Source organism: Triticum aestivum, chromosome 5B (genome assembly GCF_018294505.1).
Source record: "Triticum aestivum cultivar Chinese Spring chromosome 5B, IWGSC CS RefSeq v2.1, whole genome shotgun sequence".
In the NCBI taxonomy this organism is placed as follows: Eukaryota; Viridiplantae; Streptophyta; class Magnoliopsida; order Poales; family Poaceae; genus Triticum; species Triticum aestivum.
Window position 1 is genome coordinate 406,499,333 of NC_057807.1, and position 18,643 is coordinate 406,517,975.

The 18,643-nt window shown below is 48.9% G+C and overlaps 2 protein-coding genes across 2 annotated transcripts; both read left to right on the forward strand.

Moving 5' to 3' along the window:
- Window positions 1-811: 811 nt before the first annotated feature.
- Window positions 812-2,900, forward strand: LOC123112125 (probable cyclic nucleotide-gated ion channel 5; the record flags this gene model as incomplete). Its single annotated transcript, XM_044533047.1, is given in 1 exon segment — window positions 812-2,900. A coding segment is annotated over 1 exon segment (1,905 nt), but the record flags the coding sequence as incomplete, so codon positions are not given.
- A 6,650-nt stretch (window positions 2,901-9,550) lies between these two features.
- Window positions 9,551-15,269, forward strand: LOC123112124 (protein piccolo). Its single transcript, XM_044533046.1, has 5 exons — window positions 9,551-10,338; window positions 10,456-12,791; window positions 13,909-14,319; window positions 14,414-14,643; window positions 14,736-15,269. The coding sequence occupies exons 1-5, from the start codon at window positions 10,142-10,144 to the stop codon at window positions 15,003-15,005; spliced, it is 3,444 nt and encodes a 1,147-aa protein (XP_044388981.1). The 5' UTR covers window positions 9,551-10,141; the 3' UTR covers window positions 15,006-15,269.
- The last annotated feature ends 3,374 nt before the right edge of the window (window positions 15,270-18,643 follow it).

An 18,643-nucleotide genomic window follows, 5' to 3' on the forward strand; every position in this document is an offset into this window, starting at 1 on the left:
CTGTCGAAAAACGGGTCGATTCGGCGGAATTCGGCGTTTTGAGATACACTGGGGCGTTTTTTAACGCCTCGGAAGGGTTAGAGATGCTCTAAGACGTGAAGAGAGATGACGCAGACTCGCCGAGTATATAATCCGGCCGACAACTCTCGTTTTCTCTCGCGTGCGCATGCATGAACATGGAGCATGCACCAGTGGAAATACTCCACGTGTAGGCCGCGCCCTCGTCCCTCTCCCGTCCATGCATGAAGCAGGGCAATACATGCAACCACGAAGAGAGGATAAACGGAAACGGAGGGTGGAAGGGGACGAACCAACAAATCATTGGCTTCGATAGTCGTCACGTTTTCCCGGTCGCAAAAGCCGATTCTGCTTGTCGATCGGCTGCTGGTTCTCCGCCGCGTCCATCGTCTTCGTCGTCGGCCGATATCCGTTGCAGTTAATCGCCGCCGGCATGTTGTCTCCTGCATGCACCGCGTGGTGATCGAGTGGCAAGAATGAGGATGATACCGCAGCATGCAGCCGCCTCCGCCCTAGCTCCGATGGAGGAAGGCCATGTTCTCCGGCTGCGGCGGCGGCCATAGGTCCCCTTTCACTGAAGACGACGGTCGACGCAAGGACAAGTTCGTGAGGTTGGAGGATCGCCACCATGGACGGCCCCGGCAGCGGCCACCAGATGGACAGCTACTTCTCCCGCGCCCCCAAGATCCGGTCCCGGTCCATCCGCATGGCGGCTGCCGGCGTGATGAGCCAGTCGGAGCGGCTCAAGAACATCGGGCGCCGTGTCTTCCAGGAGGACCTTAAGAGCATCTCCCTCAAGATCTACGACCCGCAGGACCCGTTCCTGATGCGCATGAACCGCCTCTTCGTCTTCTCCTGCATCATCTCCGTCGCCACCGACCCGCTCTTCTTCTACCTCCCTTCCGTCAACGTGACCCAGAGCAACACATGCATCGGCTTCAAACGTGAGCTGGCCGTCGCTGCCACCGCTGTGCGCACCGCCATCGACTTCTTCTACCTGGCGCGGATCGTGCTGCAGTTCCACACCGCCTTCATCGCGCCGTCGTCGCGGGTGTTCGGCCGCGGGGAGCTCGTCGTCGACCATGGTGACATAGCGCGCCGCTACCTCCGCCGCTTTTTCATCGTCGACCTCCTCTCTGTGCTCCCCCTGCCACAAATCCAGATGTACAAGTTCTTCATGAAGCCCAAGAACGCGGACCTGCTTCCCATCAAGACGGCGCTCTTCTTCAACGTGCTCACCCAGTACTTGCCCCGCCTCCTCCGCTTCTACCCTATCACCGCCGAGCTCAGGCGCACCACCGGCGTCTTAGCAGAGACTGCCTTCGCCGGCGCCGCCTTCTACCTCCTCCTCTACATGCTATGCTCCCACATGGTGGGTTCCTTCTGGTACCTCCTCGCCGTCGAGCGCCTCGACGACTGCTGGCGCGAGAAGTGCGCGGGGCTCAAGTTCCACCAGTGCAGGATATACATGTACTGCGGAGGGAAACAAGAGGGCGATGAGGACGACTTCATGAAGTGGCGGACCATGATCCGGCAGGTGCTCGCGCAGGAGTGCGCGCCTGTGGACAACAACGGCACGGGTTTCAGCTACGGCATCTATACCTCCGCCATGACCTCAGGGGTCACCCACACTAATGATCTCGTCCCGAAGATTCTCTACTGCCTGTGGTGGGGTCTCCAGAACCTCAGCAGCGGCGCCCAGGGGCTGGAGACCACGCACTACAAGGGGGAGGCCCTTTTCGCCATCATCCTCGCCGTCTTCGGCCTCATCCTCATGGCGCTGCTCATCGGCAACATGCAGACGTACCTCCAGTCCATGACTCTGCGTATGGAGGAGATGCGGCTCAAGCGGCGGGACTCGGAGGAGTGGATGCGCCACCGCCACCTCCCCGATGACCTCCGGGAGCGTGTGTGGCGACACAACCAGTACAAGTGGCTGGAGACGCGGGGCGTGGACGAGGACGGCCTCGTGAGCTGCCTCCCCAAGGACATCCGGCGGGACGTCAAGCGCCACCTCTGCCTCCGCCTCGTCCGTCGCGTGCCGCTCTTCGCCAACATGGACGAGCGCCTCCTCGACGCCATCTGCGAGAGGCTCAAGCCCAGCCTGTGCACGGAGACCACCTACGTGGTGCGGGAAGGGGAGCCCGTCGACGAGATGCTCTTCATCATCAGAGGCCGGCTCGAGAGCTCCACCACCGACGGGGGCCGCACGGGGTTCTTCAACAAGGGGCTCCTCAAGGAAGGGGACTTCTGCGGCGAGGAGCTCCTCACATGGGCGCTGGACCCAAAGGCTGCGGCGAACCTGCCGCTGTCCACTCGTAGTGTCAAGGCGCTCTCCGAGGTGGAGGGCTTCGCGTTGCACGCCGATGAGCTTAAGTTCGTCGCGGGGCAGTTCCGGCGCCTGCACAGCAAGCAATTGCAGCAGACCTTCAGGTTCTACTCGCAGCAGTGGCGCACCTGGGCGTCGTGCTTCATCCAGGCCGCGTGGAGGAGGTACGAGAAGCGGAAGGCGGCAGAGCAACGGAGGCGAGAGGAGGAAGAGATGTACGCCGCCGAGATGGCGTCTGCGTCGTCGTCGAGCCAGATCACGACAGCGTTCCTCGTGTCGAGGTTCGCCAAGAACGCCATGCGCGGCGTGCAACGCCAGCGGTCGCTCGAGGAGGAGAGGCTCATTCTGCTGCCCAAGCCAAAAGACTAACGCCAGCGGTCGCTCCAGGAGGAGAGGAGGAAGAGATGTACTCATCTTGTTTTGATATGTGTGATGTTACTCATATTATGAGTAACTAGTTGTGCTACCACATGCCTATTTTAAATTAATTAATTGTCATATTATCTACTTTGTCTAGATATTTGTAATGTTATCATCTATGTTAATCTTACTGTCGGTAGTCTCAAAGCCGGACTTTGGCAAAAACAACTATTAATTTTTTATGTCCTGCATGTGCTATTGCACTGGTATTGAAACATATGTGTATCATTGAATTAAGACATGTACACGAATTATCAAACTGACATGATATATACAAACATAAAGAGCAATGGGAGAATGTAATGCACATTTGCTTCACAGAGATACCTAATAAATTAAATTAATTAATATGTGAAGTGTTGGAAAGCATAGAATGCAATTTCCAAAAAAAAATTACACTCATGCAAGATTTATCTAGAAGATGCATAGCAACGAGGGGGAGAGTGTGTCCACGTACCCTCATAGACTGAAAGCGGAAGCGTTAACTTAATGCGGTTAATGTAGTCGAATGTCTTCTCGAATCAACCGATCAAGTACCGAACGTACGGCACCTCAGAGTTCTGCACACGTTCAGCTCGATGACGTCCCTCGAACTCTTGATCTAGTAGAGGTACGAAGGAGATGATTTCCGTCAGCACAACGGCGTGATGACGGAGATGGTGATGTGATCCGCGCATGGCTTCGCCTAAGCACTACGACAATATGACCCGAGGAGTAAACGGTGGAGGGGGCACCGCACACGGCTAAGACAATTGATGTGCTTGGGGGTGCCCCATGCCCCCGTATATAAAGGAGGGAGAGGGGAGAGGGCCGGCCAGGGCACGCCCCCAAGGGGGGAGTCCTACTAGGACTCCCAATCCAATTCAGACCCCCCCCCCTTCCTTTTCGGAGGGGAAAAAGGGAGAAGGGAGAGAGAGGGAGAAGGAAAGGGGGTCGCGCCCCCTCCCCTAGTCCAATCCGGACTCCCCATGGTGGGGCTCCACCTCCTGTGGCCTGTCTCCTCCTCTCCCCCATGGCCCATGAGGCCCATTACTTCTCCTGGGGGGTTCCGGTAACCCTCGGTACCCTGAAAAATACCCGAAACACTCCGGAACTAGTCCGGTGTCCGAATATAACCTTCCAATATATCAATCTTTACCGCTCGACCATTTCGAGACTCCTCGTCATGTCCGTGATCCTATCCAGGACTCCAAACAACCTTCGATCACCAAAACACACAACTCGTATAATACATATCGTCATCGAACGTTAAGCGTGCACCAGGGAGATGCTGCCTCCGCTCTGGGAAGACGCCGCGCACCAGGGAGATGCTGGAGAGGGACTGCCGGAATACTGGCCTCAGGAGGGATTATTAGTTTTAGTATTGTTCGTTTTCAATTTTATGCATTGTACCTAGTAGTTAAGTATCATCACGTATATGTGATGATATTATATATATTCTGTGATGAACTAATGAACAATTAATATTATATATATTATGAATTTCATTTTCTATCTGTTTTTGTATACTGATTTGAATCTAACTGTTATCATCCTCATATACATAATGAAAAGCGTATAAACACACACTGAAACAAAACATATAAGAATGAAAAACAGAGTACACACGTTGAACAGAGCAATAAACAGAGCAATAGTATGATTGCTGTGAATACATAGCTATCCACGTCGAAAAAACTCAACAAAATAAAACGCGTCCATGAGACCATGACCAGCAGCCCTTGCCTACGGTAGCTTTTGGCTCTACCTGAACTCGTGCAGGCATTCGTCCAAGCGGTCGACACGCTCGCGGTGCATCTGGAGCGCGATCTCGAGCTCTAAGTTGGCTATTTCATCGGAGATCACCACCTCGAGGATGCGACTGCCATGTTCCTCTACTGCGCCCAGGTGGACACCTGGGCCAAGGAGGCGGTCGAGCCTATCGACCAGCACGTTGACATCTGCGGCGCGCCATCGATCACGTTGTGCGGCGAGCTGCAGCCTCTCGGCGCTGACATGCCTATCTTGATCCGCGGCGCTGAAGCGCCATGCGCCTAAGGTCTGCTCAACCCTGCCAATGACGCGCATCACGGCGTCGTCCATCGTGTTGTCGGGGAGCGTCGCAGCCTCGACGGGCCGTGGTGCCTTCTGGTTTTCCTCGTCGACGAGGTTGATGGCAGAGGCGACGCTTTGGTGCGTTGGCATGCTTGGAAAAGGTGGATGTGCTACATGCTGCGCTTGTTGCCTCCGTGCGTCGTGCCGCGCCTAGGTTTATGTGCAATATCGCTGGGTGGCGGGAAACAGGTGAGGAAATGGCGGGAAACAGTGGCATGTTCATAGAATGCCATCAATTAATGGAAACTTACAATATAAAGGAATATCAAGGTAGCACAAGAAGTAGATGATGATGAGATGAACACGGACCACACTAGGGAACCCTTCGGTGATGAATTCATCAATCGCAAATGGTTGTACACTAGCAAGCGTTTTCTCACAACACACACGGCTTATTCCATCACAAACAGGTCGGACGGATCAACTGTATGCCACGTATACACATTGTCAAAAAGTAATGCGGTAGACCTTCTTTAACATATGTTAAAAAATAAAATAAAAATAAAAAACAAGGACCTCGAGGTTAAATTAGCTGAGGGAATGGGTCATTTCAGTCATTTGACCGATATGACCCATCCTATCAGTTAATTTAACATCAACACAACTTTTCATCCAGTCACCCATCTGATGGCTGCTCCAGCCTGAGCACACTTAACTTGAGAGTTCTCTTAGATGAGCTACTGGTGGAACAGCTAGTCCTTGCTGATATAGGATGCCTCTTTGCATCCTTACGGCGTATCCGAATGACCGCCCGTCCCTCGATGGCCAATACATGTTGTGTAGACAGAGCATATCACATACGTCTTATTAGAAGCAAACATATATGTTATTATCGGCCTTCGCACACATTTCTGATTACAGACCTGTTTGCCACGTATCACACACATCTTGTTATATTGAACCGTTTATGTTCTCTTGTCTCAACGCAAACAGTTCATCCGAGTGAACCGTATGCTGTATATCGCACACACACCTTGATCTGGCTGACTGTTTCTTTTGTGTTGCCTAATCACAAACAGTTCATCCGAGTGAACCGTATGTTGTGTATCGCACACGCCTTCATCTGGATTCCCGTTTCTTTTGTTCCTCCTCATCGCAAACAGTTAATTAAACTGAATCGTATGCCCTGCATCGCACACACAACTAAAATCTGAACCGTGTTTGATGCATCCATCATCGCAAACATTTTGCACATTTTAGACGGTTCTCTGACACCACCGTTTGCGATGATTGCATCGCACACAGTTTCTCGAAGGGTCTCTGATCGTAGTGTCGCATTAGCAACATCCTGCGATAGTGAGTAAACGGTGGAGGGCAGCACTGCACACGGCTAAACAATTGATGTCCTTTGGGGTGCCCCCCGCCCCCGTATATAAAGTAGGAGGGGAGGAGGTTGGCCACAAGGGGCGCGCCAAGGGAGGGGGAGACCTACTAGGACTCCACTCCTAGTAGGATTTGCCCCCCTTTTTTCCTTCAACCGGAGGGGGAAAAGAGGAAGGGAGAAGGAAGAGGAGAAGGAAAGGGGGCGCACCCCCTCCCCTAGTCCATTTAGGACTCCCCATGGGAGGGGGGCGCGGCCACCCCTTGTGGGCTGCCTCCCCTCTCTCCTATGGCCCATGTTGGCCCAACAATTCCCCGAGAGGTTCCAGTAACCTCCCGGTACTCCAAAATACCCGAACCTTTCCAAAACCATTCCAGTGTCCGAAGGTAACCTTCCAATATATCAATATTTACCTCTCGACCATTTCAAGACTCCTTGTCATGTCCGTGATTTCATCCGGGGCTCCGAACAACCTTAGGTCACCAAAACACATAACTCATATAATACCTATCATCATCGAATGTTAAGCATGCGGACCCTACGGGTTCGAGAACTATGTAGAATATGACCGAGACACATCTCCGGTCAATAACCAATAGCGGAACCTGGATGCTCATATTGGTTCCCACATATTCTAGAAGATATTTATCGGTCAAACCGCAATGTCAATATAGTTATTCCCTTTGTCATCGGTATGTTACTTGCCCGAGATTTGATCATCGGTATCTTTATACCTAGTTCAATCTCGTTACCGACAAGTCTCTTTACTCGTTCCGTAGTGCATCATCCCGCAACTAACTCATTAGTTACATTGCTTGCAAGGCTTCATATGATGTGCATTACCGAGAGGGCCCAGAGATACCTCTTTGGTACTCAGAGTGACAAATCCTAATCTCGATCTATGCCAACCCAACAAACACCTTCGGAGATACCTGTAGAGCATCTTTAATCACCCAGTTACGTTGTGACGTTTGATAGCACACAAGGCATTCCTCCGGTGTCCGGGAGTTGCATAGTCTCTTAGTCGGAGGAATATATATTTGACATGAAGAAAGCAGTAGCAATAAAACTGAACGATCATTATGCTAAGCTAACGATGGGTCTTGTCCATCACATCATTCTACTAATGATGTGATCCCGTTATCAAATGACAAATCATGTCCATGGCTAAGAAACTTAACCATCTTTGATCAACGAGCTAGTCTAGTAGAGGCATACTAGGGACACATAGTTTTGTCTATGTATTCACACATGTATCAAGTTTCCGGTTAATACAATTCTAGCATGAATAATAAACATTTATCATGAATAAGAAAATATAAAATAACAACTTTATTATTGCCTCTAGCGCATATTTTCTTTAAATACATTCAAAATAAAAAGGAGATAAAGAATCATCTTTTTCTTTTTTTGCAGGAAGTGATAAAGCTCATCTAATAAACTCAACAAAAATGAAGTTTTGTTTGGAAGTGTCATGGAAGTGAACTCTAGGCAGTTCACGTGTGTGACTGGTTGGACCTCCTCCTGCCCTCTCTATTGGTTCGGCGTGTTCGATCGCCGGTCGTTGGTGTTGCTGCTGCCTATTGGCATTTGTAGAAATGTAAATGGTACAGATAATTTCCGCTCCGAATCCATATCCACATCCGTTTTTAAGGATATGGTGTGCACTTAAACGAATCCGCCAGATATGAATGCGGTTACGAATTTTGATCAACCGGATATCCGGCGGATATGGTATCAGTAATATATGGCGGATGTGAAATATCCGAGGTTATCAATTTTTTTAGGAAGATGCGAGGTTATCAAATAGGATTATGCGATAATTTATCCCTTGACAAGCTTAAATACTACAAATGGAATCACCACATATAAATTATTACCTATTGGTGTGGGCAAATTTTAGCATGGTTTCTTACCCCCTCCACCCCACCCCACCTGCCCATATAAAAGGTAAGAGTACATAATAGATATGAATCATTGATTAAGTAGTGGTCGGATTAACTATTATCTTCTTACCTTTCATGTTAGATTAGGGGGTAAAAGGGAGCATGTTAAAGTTACTAGTGTGTGTGTTATTGACTCCAAAGGACTTGGCCACTCTCTAGTGTTATGTGGTTGGATAAAAAATAGATATGTTCATATTATCTGCATGCTAGTACTAGAAATAAATCATGTGTCATTGCAGGTATAACCCGGTATATTTTATCCGTTTTCGATCCAAGTCCGCGGCGTTTTCACCCCAAATCTATAACCAGATAAAATCCATATTCCAATCAGCATTCTGTCATTATTCGCTTCGCTCCGAGTCCGATAACAAAAAAATATGATAAAGGATGTAGGAAACGGAAATCCATTTATGCTCCCGGGAGCGCGCGCTCCTGCACACGGAAAAAATATTTCAATGTGTGAAAAAAATTCCAAACAAAAAATTCGGAGAAAACCGACATTTTTCGTGACTTATGTAAAAGGAGAAAAGGATGTCTTGTGAAAATCATTTTTAACACCGGATTTTGTCTTTTTCACACACGACACATAAGTTGTCGGTTTTCCGCGAAACGACTTTGCGAGCATGTGCAATATCGAGATGTACGCGCCAAGTTTGTTTTAAAATTTTTTGACATTTAAAAATATGTTTAAAACACATTTTTAAAATCAGGAGTGCGCGCTCCCACGTGTCAGAACGCCACTCTCGGAAAGCATTATCTTACATCCCTACCGTATTAGTCTCTCCCTAGTTTACTCCATGCCGCAAACAAAGATACTTCCTCTCTGCATATTAGAGTTAACTGAAGTCAAACTTCATAAAGTTTGACCAAGTTTATAAAAAACAATACAAACATTTACGATAACAAATTTATATGATGTAAAAGTATATTCAATGATAAATCCAATGATACTGATTTGTTATTGTATATGTTAACATTTTTGTTTATATCCATCCAATCAAAATTTACAAAGCTTTATTTTTTGAGATGAAAATTTACAAAGCTTGACTTTGAGTAAAGCTAATATGTGGACTAAATAAAAACGGAGAGAGTACTAACCAACACCGGAACGATATAATCAATGGCTGCCATATGTTGGCACGCGGCTTTGGACCCCGGCATTAAGACGATCCAAAAAAAGAGATCAGGTATCCATCCAATCAATGGCTGCCGAATCTGCAACAAGACACGCGCCTCGGACCTCACCCGTGAAACATCTGGTGCCCGGTCCGCTTCCTCTCCCCCGTCCCCGTGCGAAGGCATCCGTGTCGCGCAAGGAAGGAAAACACATCAGGAGCGGAAAGGATCCTGCGAAATAACAGCACGAATGGAAAGGATCTTCGGGAAATAAAGTGCAGGTGAAGGGTCCGGGTGCAAGGGCGGCACGCGGCGGGCTCTGTTGCCGTTCCGGCCGAGTCAGCCTCCACATTAACCTAACCCCTACCTGGCGACGGCCGGTCGCACGCGAGGCGGACGGCCCACCCGCCACAAATCCCAAACCCCGCCGCCGTCCACCGGCGGTAGAAGTAGAACCCCAGCGCCGGCTGCCGGCCGACCGTGGCGCGGGCGTCACGTCGCGCTAGCTTTTGCTGGGCGCGACGCGGTCCGACCGGACCCGTTCGTTCGTTCGTGCCTGTAGCGGGTCTTCCCTGGGAAGGCAGCGTCGCGGTCGCGGTCGCAGTCGAATCGCAGCTGCCGCGTCCGTATCGCTGGGGGCGGGGGCTTTCTTTCCGTTCCGTCTTTCCCCGTGCCTCGTCTCCCTCGCCTCCACTGCTCGATCGCTACATAGCATAGCTTACCATACATAGGACGCTGCCGCGTTGTTTTCCTCGCCCTCCCCTCCCGCCCGCCGCGACGACCACGGCGTGCATAGGACGGCAGGATCGGCAGTGCTGGTAGGCGCGGCAGATACGAGAGTGGCTATGTTGGCTTGGAAGGCGGGTTAGTAAGGTTGCAGCAGCGTCGTCGTGGGCCATGGATGTCGTCGGGGAAGGAGCCGGCGCCGCCGCGGCGGCGGCTGGTGGTGGCGGTGGCTCGGGCGGGTTCATCCACTCCGTCGTGGGCCTCTCCTCCGCCTCCACGCCGCTCCTCTTCTGGCTCCTCACCGTCGCGCTCGTCGCCGCCATCCATGTCGCCTCCGCCTACATGTCGTCTTCCTCCTCCTCCCCAGGGTAAGACTGAATTCCATCTCCCGTGGGTTTGGGGTTTCTGAATTCCCGATCACTCGCCGCGCGCTGCTGTTGGTGGCACGACTGATTGGTGGGTCTCCTTGTTTTTGTTGTCATCAGGGGCGGGGATAAGGAGACAGAGAAGAGGCCGCGCCGCGGGGGCTTCCCCGGCGACGAGAGGGACGGGGAGCCGGACGCGCACGACGACAGGGTTCTCCAGATGATGCGCAGCTTCAGCTTCGTGCACGCCAGCGAGGAGGATTTCGTGGAGGGCATGGCCGCGTATGAACGCGCTTTCGACGACGCGCCGCCCGAGCCGGTCGCCCCGGCCTCGCCGCCGCCGGCTCCGGCCTCTCCGTCCAGCCTCAGCTTCAGCTTTCGGAATCAGATGCCTGAAATTCCGCGGGAGGCCCCGGTGGTTTCGACAGCAGTGCCAGTCCAGAAGGAGGAGGAGGAGCACGAACAGGAAATTCAATCGCCGATTCCATTCGCTCCGGTGGCCACGCAGGAGCGCGAGCACGAAGCAGAGGAAGCAGAGGTACTAGTGGAAAAAGAAGAAGACGACGATGAGCAGAGCGCGGAGGCTGTGCACGCAGAGCCGAAGATCGTTCCAGCCACGCACAACTACCGATTCCTAACGGAGCGGGACTTCCGTGGGTTCGTCAGGGAGCCGGCGACCATGACGGTGCGCGTCCAGGAGTCCTTCGTGCCGCCACCGCCGCTGCAGCCGCCGGCGCAGCCTGAGGAACGGAGAGTGGTCGACGTGTCCTCCCGCCGCGGCGGCTTCGTCACGGCGAAAGACCTCCGGCCGGCGGACAAGCCCGTCGCGTTCGACAGAGTGGCGTCGCCGACGAAGAGGGCGCCGTCCAGGCGAAAGCCGGCGAGCTCCGTGTCCAAGGGCAGCGCCGCGAGCGGGAGGACGAGCTTCGCCTCCGAGTTCTCCGGCTTCGGCGACTCTGACTCAGACTCCAGCGCCAGCGACGACGGGTACTCGGTGAAGGAGCTCGTCGTCGACTCCGACAGCGACTGGTTCCACTCGGAGAAAGACTTCTCGGCGGGGGTGCACGACGCCGCCAGCCTGCGGAGCTACAAGGCGAAGGTGCTCAAGGCCATGGAATCCCTGGAGGAAGCCGACTTGCTGCAGCTGTCTTTCCAGGACTCGTCGGCAACCACGGTGTCGCCGGGCTCAGTCGCCCAGGCCTCGCCGGACAGCGTCAAGTACCCCGAGGACATGTGGTCACGGACCCATTCGCCGGAAGCCGAGTACAGAGAGGACGACGAGGCGGGAACACCCCGAGAAGCCCAAGAGGCCGAGGCGAAGATCATCCAAGGGGAGGGGAGCAGCATCGACATGAGCGACGACGACGAGCGCTCCTCGAGCAGCATGAAGAAGATGATCGCGGCGCCGGTGTATGACACCGAATTCGCCGGCGAGGACAGCGTGGAGCATTCGGAGAAGGAAATTATCACCATAAACGATCATTCATACGAAGCCATTTCTGATGCCAAGAGCAGTCCAGAGGTAACCACTGACAGAGAATTGGTTGTTTCGTCTCATCAAGCAGTTGGTGATACCGAGAGGAGCCCACAGCCATCAGACAGGGAACTTGTTGGTACGAGTGGTCATCCACCTGAACTTGTTTCCCTTGACAGAGAAGAAGCAGCCAGTACGAATGGTCAGGCAGACACTGATGACAAGAGAAGCCCAGAGCATCCGGAGCAGAAATTTGTTTTGGTAGAAGGTCACTCACATGAACTTATATCTGATGTTTGGAAAGAAATTGCTGGTACAGAAGAAGAGGAAGAAGGTGAGGTTGCTTATGATTTCATGGGAAGCCCTGAGCCTTCAGAGAAAGAATTCGTCAGCAGAAATGCTCATTCAGATGAACTCAGCTCCGATGATCACAAAGCAATTGCCCAAACGAATGATCGGTCATATGCAGCAGTATCTGACGATCGTACCACCCCAGAGCATTCAGAGCAGGAATTCAGTACAGATGATCATCAGTATGGAGTAATCCCTCACACCGAGAAAAGTTCAGAGCCAACAGAGGATAAGCATGCTAGTGCAGATGATCATCCAGCCAAAGCCCCTCGACATGTCCACTTTTCAGTTACCGAGAAGGCCAAGTCGCTCGACGAGGAGGAGGATAAGGAAGGCAAGTGGAAGGACTTGACAGAGGAAGAAGAGGACGAATTGGAGTCACTGTGGGAGCACCAAGACCTGATCGAGCAGCTGAAGCTAGAGCTGAAGAAGGTGCGGTCAGCCGGGCTGCCAACGATCCTGGAGGAGTCGGAGTCACCAAAGGCACCGATGGAGGACCTCAAACCATGGAGGATCGACGCCAAGTTCCTGCGCGAGGACCCGATGGATGAGCTGAACAAGTTCTTCAAGAGTTACAGGGAGAGGATGAGGAAGTTTGACATTCTGTGCTTTCAGAAGATGTATGCCATAGGTATGCCTAACTACACATTACCAGTTCACTACCACTTCTTTTTTATTCCACTTTTCCTTTTTATTACCTAAATATAACTCTACATGTCTTCTAATAGGAAAAATTAGGTTGCACGCCCACCTTTCTCTGAAACGATGGTACTTTATGCTCCATGATCTAGTATTCAATTGGCTCATCATAATCGCAGATATCTAGTACTCCCTCCGTCCAGAAATACTCGTCGGAGGAATGGATGTATCTAGATGTATTTTAGTTCTAGATACATTCATTTTTATGCATTTCTCCGACAAGTATTTCCGGACGGAGGGAGTATTATTCTGTAGATAATGCTTAAATATTGGGGATTATAATGATGAATATTTTGTGCCCAACTTCCTTCTAATGAGGAAACGCTCAGAGTCTTAACATGCTTAGAATTTTAAACTGGCACCAAAATATTCTAACTAAAATTCACCGAAGTTGATGGGCAAAAGGGGTCTCTAACTAGAAGTCACTAATTCAATAATAATATTTAGATATGAAACTATTTTGTTTATTTCAATCTAGGTTCAAATGTAAACTTTTCTTTAGAGTATGTGAGAATTCAACTTAATATTTAATAGAGAATGCAGGGGAAATAACTGATTGGGATCACACAACCCATAATCCGAAAAACCTATCTTCTCTTGAAAGCTATGGTGACTGGTAAAAGCAGGTAAAGTACTACCGGTAAAAGCTATGGTGATCTATTAGGAGAAAACTGATCTCCACACTTAATGACCCAGATTCAGTACTTACCCTTATTACCCGAAGAGATTGCATGGGCAAAGAGAGATGTTCTTCAATTGGTTGTTCAACTCTGGGAAGAATGCAGAACTCCGTAGTCCATTCCTTTATAGGATACTAGTTAAAGAAAGGACTGCAGAAATGCTGTTCACGTCGTCTACAACTTTTGTGTCTATGAAGCATTGCATCTACTAGCTTTTTAAAGCAGTTCAAGGACAGATGAAGCTCGTTCTTGCTTTATACTGGCAACATAATATTTCGTCCAGCTCAGCATGCTCTGTGAAATGGATTTCTTACTTTTCTTTCTTTAGTTCCTTTAGTTAACGTGCTGATGTACTCAATGTCACTGCAGATTTTCTCCAGCTCAGAGGGCCCCAACAGTCGGCGAACTCTCTGAAGGCCTTGTCGCCAACGGCGCTATCCATCCTGTCGCACAATTTCCGATCGGCTCGGTGGAGATCACCAGAGGACCCATCGGACCGGCTCCTCAAGGATCTCCGGTGCGACCTGGAGACGGTCTACGTTGGGCAGATGTGCCTGTCCTGGGAGTTCCTCCGGTGGCAGTACGAGCAAGCCTGTGACCTGCCGGAATCCGACCCTTACCACAGCCACCACTACAACCAGGTGGCCGGAGAGTTCCAGCAGTTTCAGGTGATGGTGCAGAGGTTTGTGGAGGACGAGCCGTTCAAGGGCCCTCGGCTGCCAGACTACGTCAAGGAACGATGCCCCTTTCGCAACTTCTTGCAAGTGCCTGTGATAAGAGGTGAGGATTCTGAAATTTTAGAAGCCAATGGTGCGATGTCTAGTGATGAATTTAGCTTGAAATGTAGAGCTCTAATCTGAAGTTTGGATTGCAGAGGACAGCCTGAAGGACAGAATGGAGGACCAGCGCAAGGGGAACTACGTGATAACGAGCGAGGAGCTGGAGGTCGTCATGGAGGAGTCGATGCACATCCTGTGGGAGTTCATCAAGGCCGACAAAGAGCCGCAGACATCGGTGCTGAAGGGCTTGTCGACCGCCCACGGCGAGCTCCAGGACCCCAGGGACGAGGCTCTTGTGAAGGCCATCCACGCCACGTTACAGAAGGTAAGCTTTACTTTACACAGTACTACACACCCGGCAAGGAGATGATTTGCTACAGTACCTTACAAGTGCTTCCACCTACTGTGGTGATGCAGAAAGAGAAGAGGCTGAAGGATCTGCTGAGGACGGGGAACTGCATCGTGAAGAAGTTCAAGAAGCCCAAGGAGGACCGGTCGGACCAGAACCTCTTCTTCTCGCAGGTGGACATGCGGCTGGTGGCGCGGGTGCTGAGGATGCCGAGGATCACCGGCGACCAGCTGCAGTGGTGCAAGGCGAAGCTGGACAAGATCATGCTGGTAGACAACAGGAGGATCCACAGGGAGGCTTCGTTTTTGCTCTTCCCCTGCTTGGAGTACAAAACATAAACCGTCTCTGATTTTGTTCTCTTCTTTTTCTTCACCCTCCACACCATGTAATCCACGGCTTGTAGGTATTTTTTTTTCCTTTCAGCCTCTTAGTAATCCGGTTCTCCACAGCTTACACAGGTCGGGTACCTATGACTGTAACCTGATAAACATGGCATAGGCCACAGAGCCATCCATGGTATATAAGTTTACTTATTACTTGCAGCCCCTAGCCTAGCTAGCTAGGAAACAGTACAGTTGTAATGAAGCCATCCATCACCATCAGAACGTACTGCTATACTTACTACATCCCCTAGCTAGCTAGCAATACTACTAGCACAAGTTGTAATGAAGCCATCCTGCATCCGTCAGAATGTACAGATTGCCGTTTCTGAAACCAACTGTTCACGGCACAGGGCATGCTTGCCACTTCGATCAATGGCAGGAAACAGTTGCGTGCTGAAAGAAGCGGCAATAAGGTGTGTGCGGGATTGGCAAGCACGAGCATTGATCGCTCTGAGCTCCCCTCTGGCCTCTGGGTGAACAGTCCTCGTGCTCTTTTGTTTGCCACATGAGGCATCTAATGGCGGCCTTATTACTGATCCTAACAACCCAAGTACCAAACCGGAAGCGATGCAGAACTGGCCGGCTTTGTGTCCTACGCTTGTGTCGTCGTTTTATTTTTGGTGATTTCCTCGCTTTAATTCAAAAGGTAAATTCGAGAGTTTGCTGTGGAGAGGAGGAGAGGGGAGCTCACCGTTGAAAGCAGCAGCCAAATACGTACATACAGGTAGGCACCATGCATTCAGTGGCGTGACAAGGATGGGGCCGAATGGGTTGGATCGGGGGAGGCCAGGCCACCACCAAGAGCGAGCGGCCCCGGGACTGTGGGCCGATCCTCCATTATCGGCAGCACGTGTGAGGTGGAGGACGGACGGCCGCAACTGGAAGATGCATGTAGCTGCGCTGAAAGCGTCCTCCGACTCCATTCGGGTGTCGTCTACCTCAATCGGCTGTTACGATTTACCAGCCGTTACTTTTTTTTTACAGGCATAACACTTACGACCCGTTACCCAACGGTAGCGCTCAACGTCCGCGGGAGCTTTTTTTTGTTGAGAAAAGTCCGCGGGAGCTATATGTCCCCCAAGATGTAATACGTCTCGCCTGTAGGGCGGTGCTTTTGAGCAGGCCCAATATTAAAATTATGCATGCGTTCTTTCGCAAAAGAAATAGCATGCATGCGTATTTAATTAATGTTTTATCCGCTTTTTCATTGTATTCTATTCCCTTTATATTTCTTTATTCTTCCTTTTCTTCTTTCTCAACATATTGCGACACTTCCGTACATATCAGGAATATTTTTATAAACGTTAATATCTTCGAAATACTCTAATATTTTTCAAATATGTGTTTTGATATCTATTGTTTCATAAACATTGTACATTTCCGTATACATCTAAAACATATGTTATAAACATTAAACCTTTTTTAATACATCAATATTATTTTAAATAATAGGTTTGAATACATTTTTTATACGTGTGAAGAATATTTAACATACACACTGAAACAATTTTATGATATGAAACATCTTTTAAAGCAGGCACACATTTTTACATTGAATAAATATTTTAATAATGTAAGAAAACATTTGTTTGCAACTCATGGACATTTTCTAAATGTAACATGCATTTTTTGAAAGGTGGAAAGCATTTAATTTTTATCACACAAATATATATTTTACATTTTCTAAGATATTTCAAAAATGTCACGTACATTTTTGAAAGGTGTGAACATTTTTTAAATGTCACATATTGTTTTTTGAATGAAACAAAACATTTCTAAAATTTGGGCGAAGATTATTTACACTAAATGGACATTTTTTTAATGTGCAATAAACAATTTGAAATAAGTAACTAAATTATTATTTTCTAATATATGTGCACAACATCAGCGTGATAAAACCACATGATTACTGGGCCAACCCACTACCGGCTCCCCTGCAGGTGATTTGTTCTTCTGTTTTGTCTCAAAAAAATGTGTTCTTCTGTTTCACATAAAGCGAGACGTAGACTCACCTCTCAATGTCTCCGGACGACACATTCGGAGGCTCGCCTCTCAACATCTTGTGAGGAGGAGGCGTCACATTCAGGAGGCCCAACTCAAGGCCGAGGAGATGGATCATAATGTGCCACATCCGCGGCTGAGGCGGCAAATCAGGCAGGGGGTATGCCCCATTTCTATTGAGACGGCAAATAAGGGCACTTTTCCGTTGCTATTATAGGGCTGCCCAAGTAACTTCGTGTAGGTAAGTTAATTTGTCACTCTAATTTTTCATTCGTTCCTTTTGTTACTTTATTTTTTGTAATCCGTATATTCAAAAATATTTAAATACAATATTGCAAAACTTAAATTCTCTTAGAAAAATTAAAACTATGAATTGTAAAAATGTTACCAAAAAATTGAGAGCATTCAACACAATTTTGTGACATTTACAACTTAAAAATTGTTCACGCGTTTTAGAAAATGTACATTAGGCTTAGAAAATGTTCGTTATGTTCAAAAAAGTGTTTCATACCATTCAGAAAATGCACATTATATTTTATTAAATTCACTCATTTAAAAATGTTATGACATTAAAAAATATAAACATAAGTCGGTATACATCCAACTTGCTTGCTCATGAAGTTCCCGAGCATTTGAGGAATCCCATCATTGAAATATACAAGCCAAGTTTTATAATGAAAATTTTCCACTAGTAATATATAAAAGTGACAAAATAGAAAACTCTCTATCATGAAGAACATGGTGTTACTTTAAAGCACAAGTGTGAAAAATGATAGTAACATTGTCTCTTCTCTCTTTTTCTCTTATTTTTTTTATTTTTCTTGTTTTCTTTTTGTTGGGCACTTTGGCCTTTTTTTTCTTGGGCTCATTTGGCCTCTTATTTCATTTTATTTTTATTTTTATATATTTCTCACATGGGACAATGCTCTAATAATGATGATCATCACACTTTATTTATTTACAACTCAATAATTACAACTTGATACTAGAACAAAAATATTACTATATGAATGCCTCCGGTGGTGTACAGAGATATGCAATGATCTAGCATGACATGTATAAAAACTTATGAACAGTGGCCAAGCCACAAATACTATGCCAACTACATGATCATGCAAAGTAATATGACAATGATGGTATGTGCCATAATAAAATGGAATGGTGAAACTTGCATGGAAATATATCTCGAAATGGCTATGGAAATGTGATAATACGTAGGTATCGTCGTTGTTTTGAGGAAAGGTATAAGGAGGGTTTAATGCACCGGCGAAAGTCTGCGGTACTAGAGGGGCTACCAAAGATGGAAGGGTGAGAGTGCGTATAATCCATGGATTCAACATTAGTCATAAAGAACTCTGTCGGCATTCTGGGAACCAGGGTACCCATACATGCCTGCCTGCGGCCCACGACGTGGCTTCATCGACGACCTAGTACGGCCTAGCTTCAACTACAACAAGATAAGACCCTTGCGACGGGCTAAGCCTCGCGAGGCGGGTGTCGGTGTCAAAACCGGCGGATCTCGGGTAGGGGGTCCCGATCTGTGCGTCTAAGGCTAATGGTAACAGGAGGCAAGGGACACAATGTTTACCCAG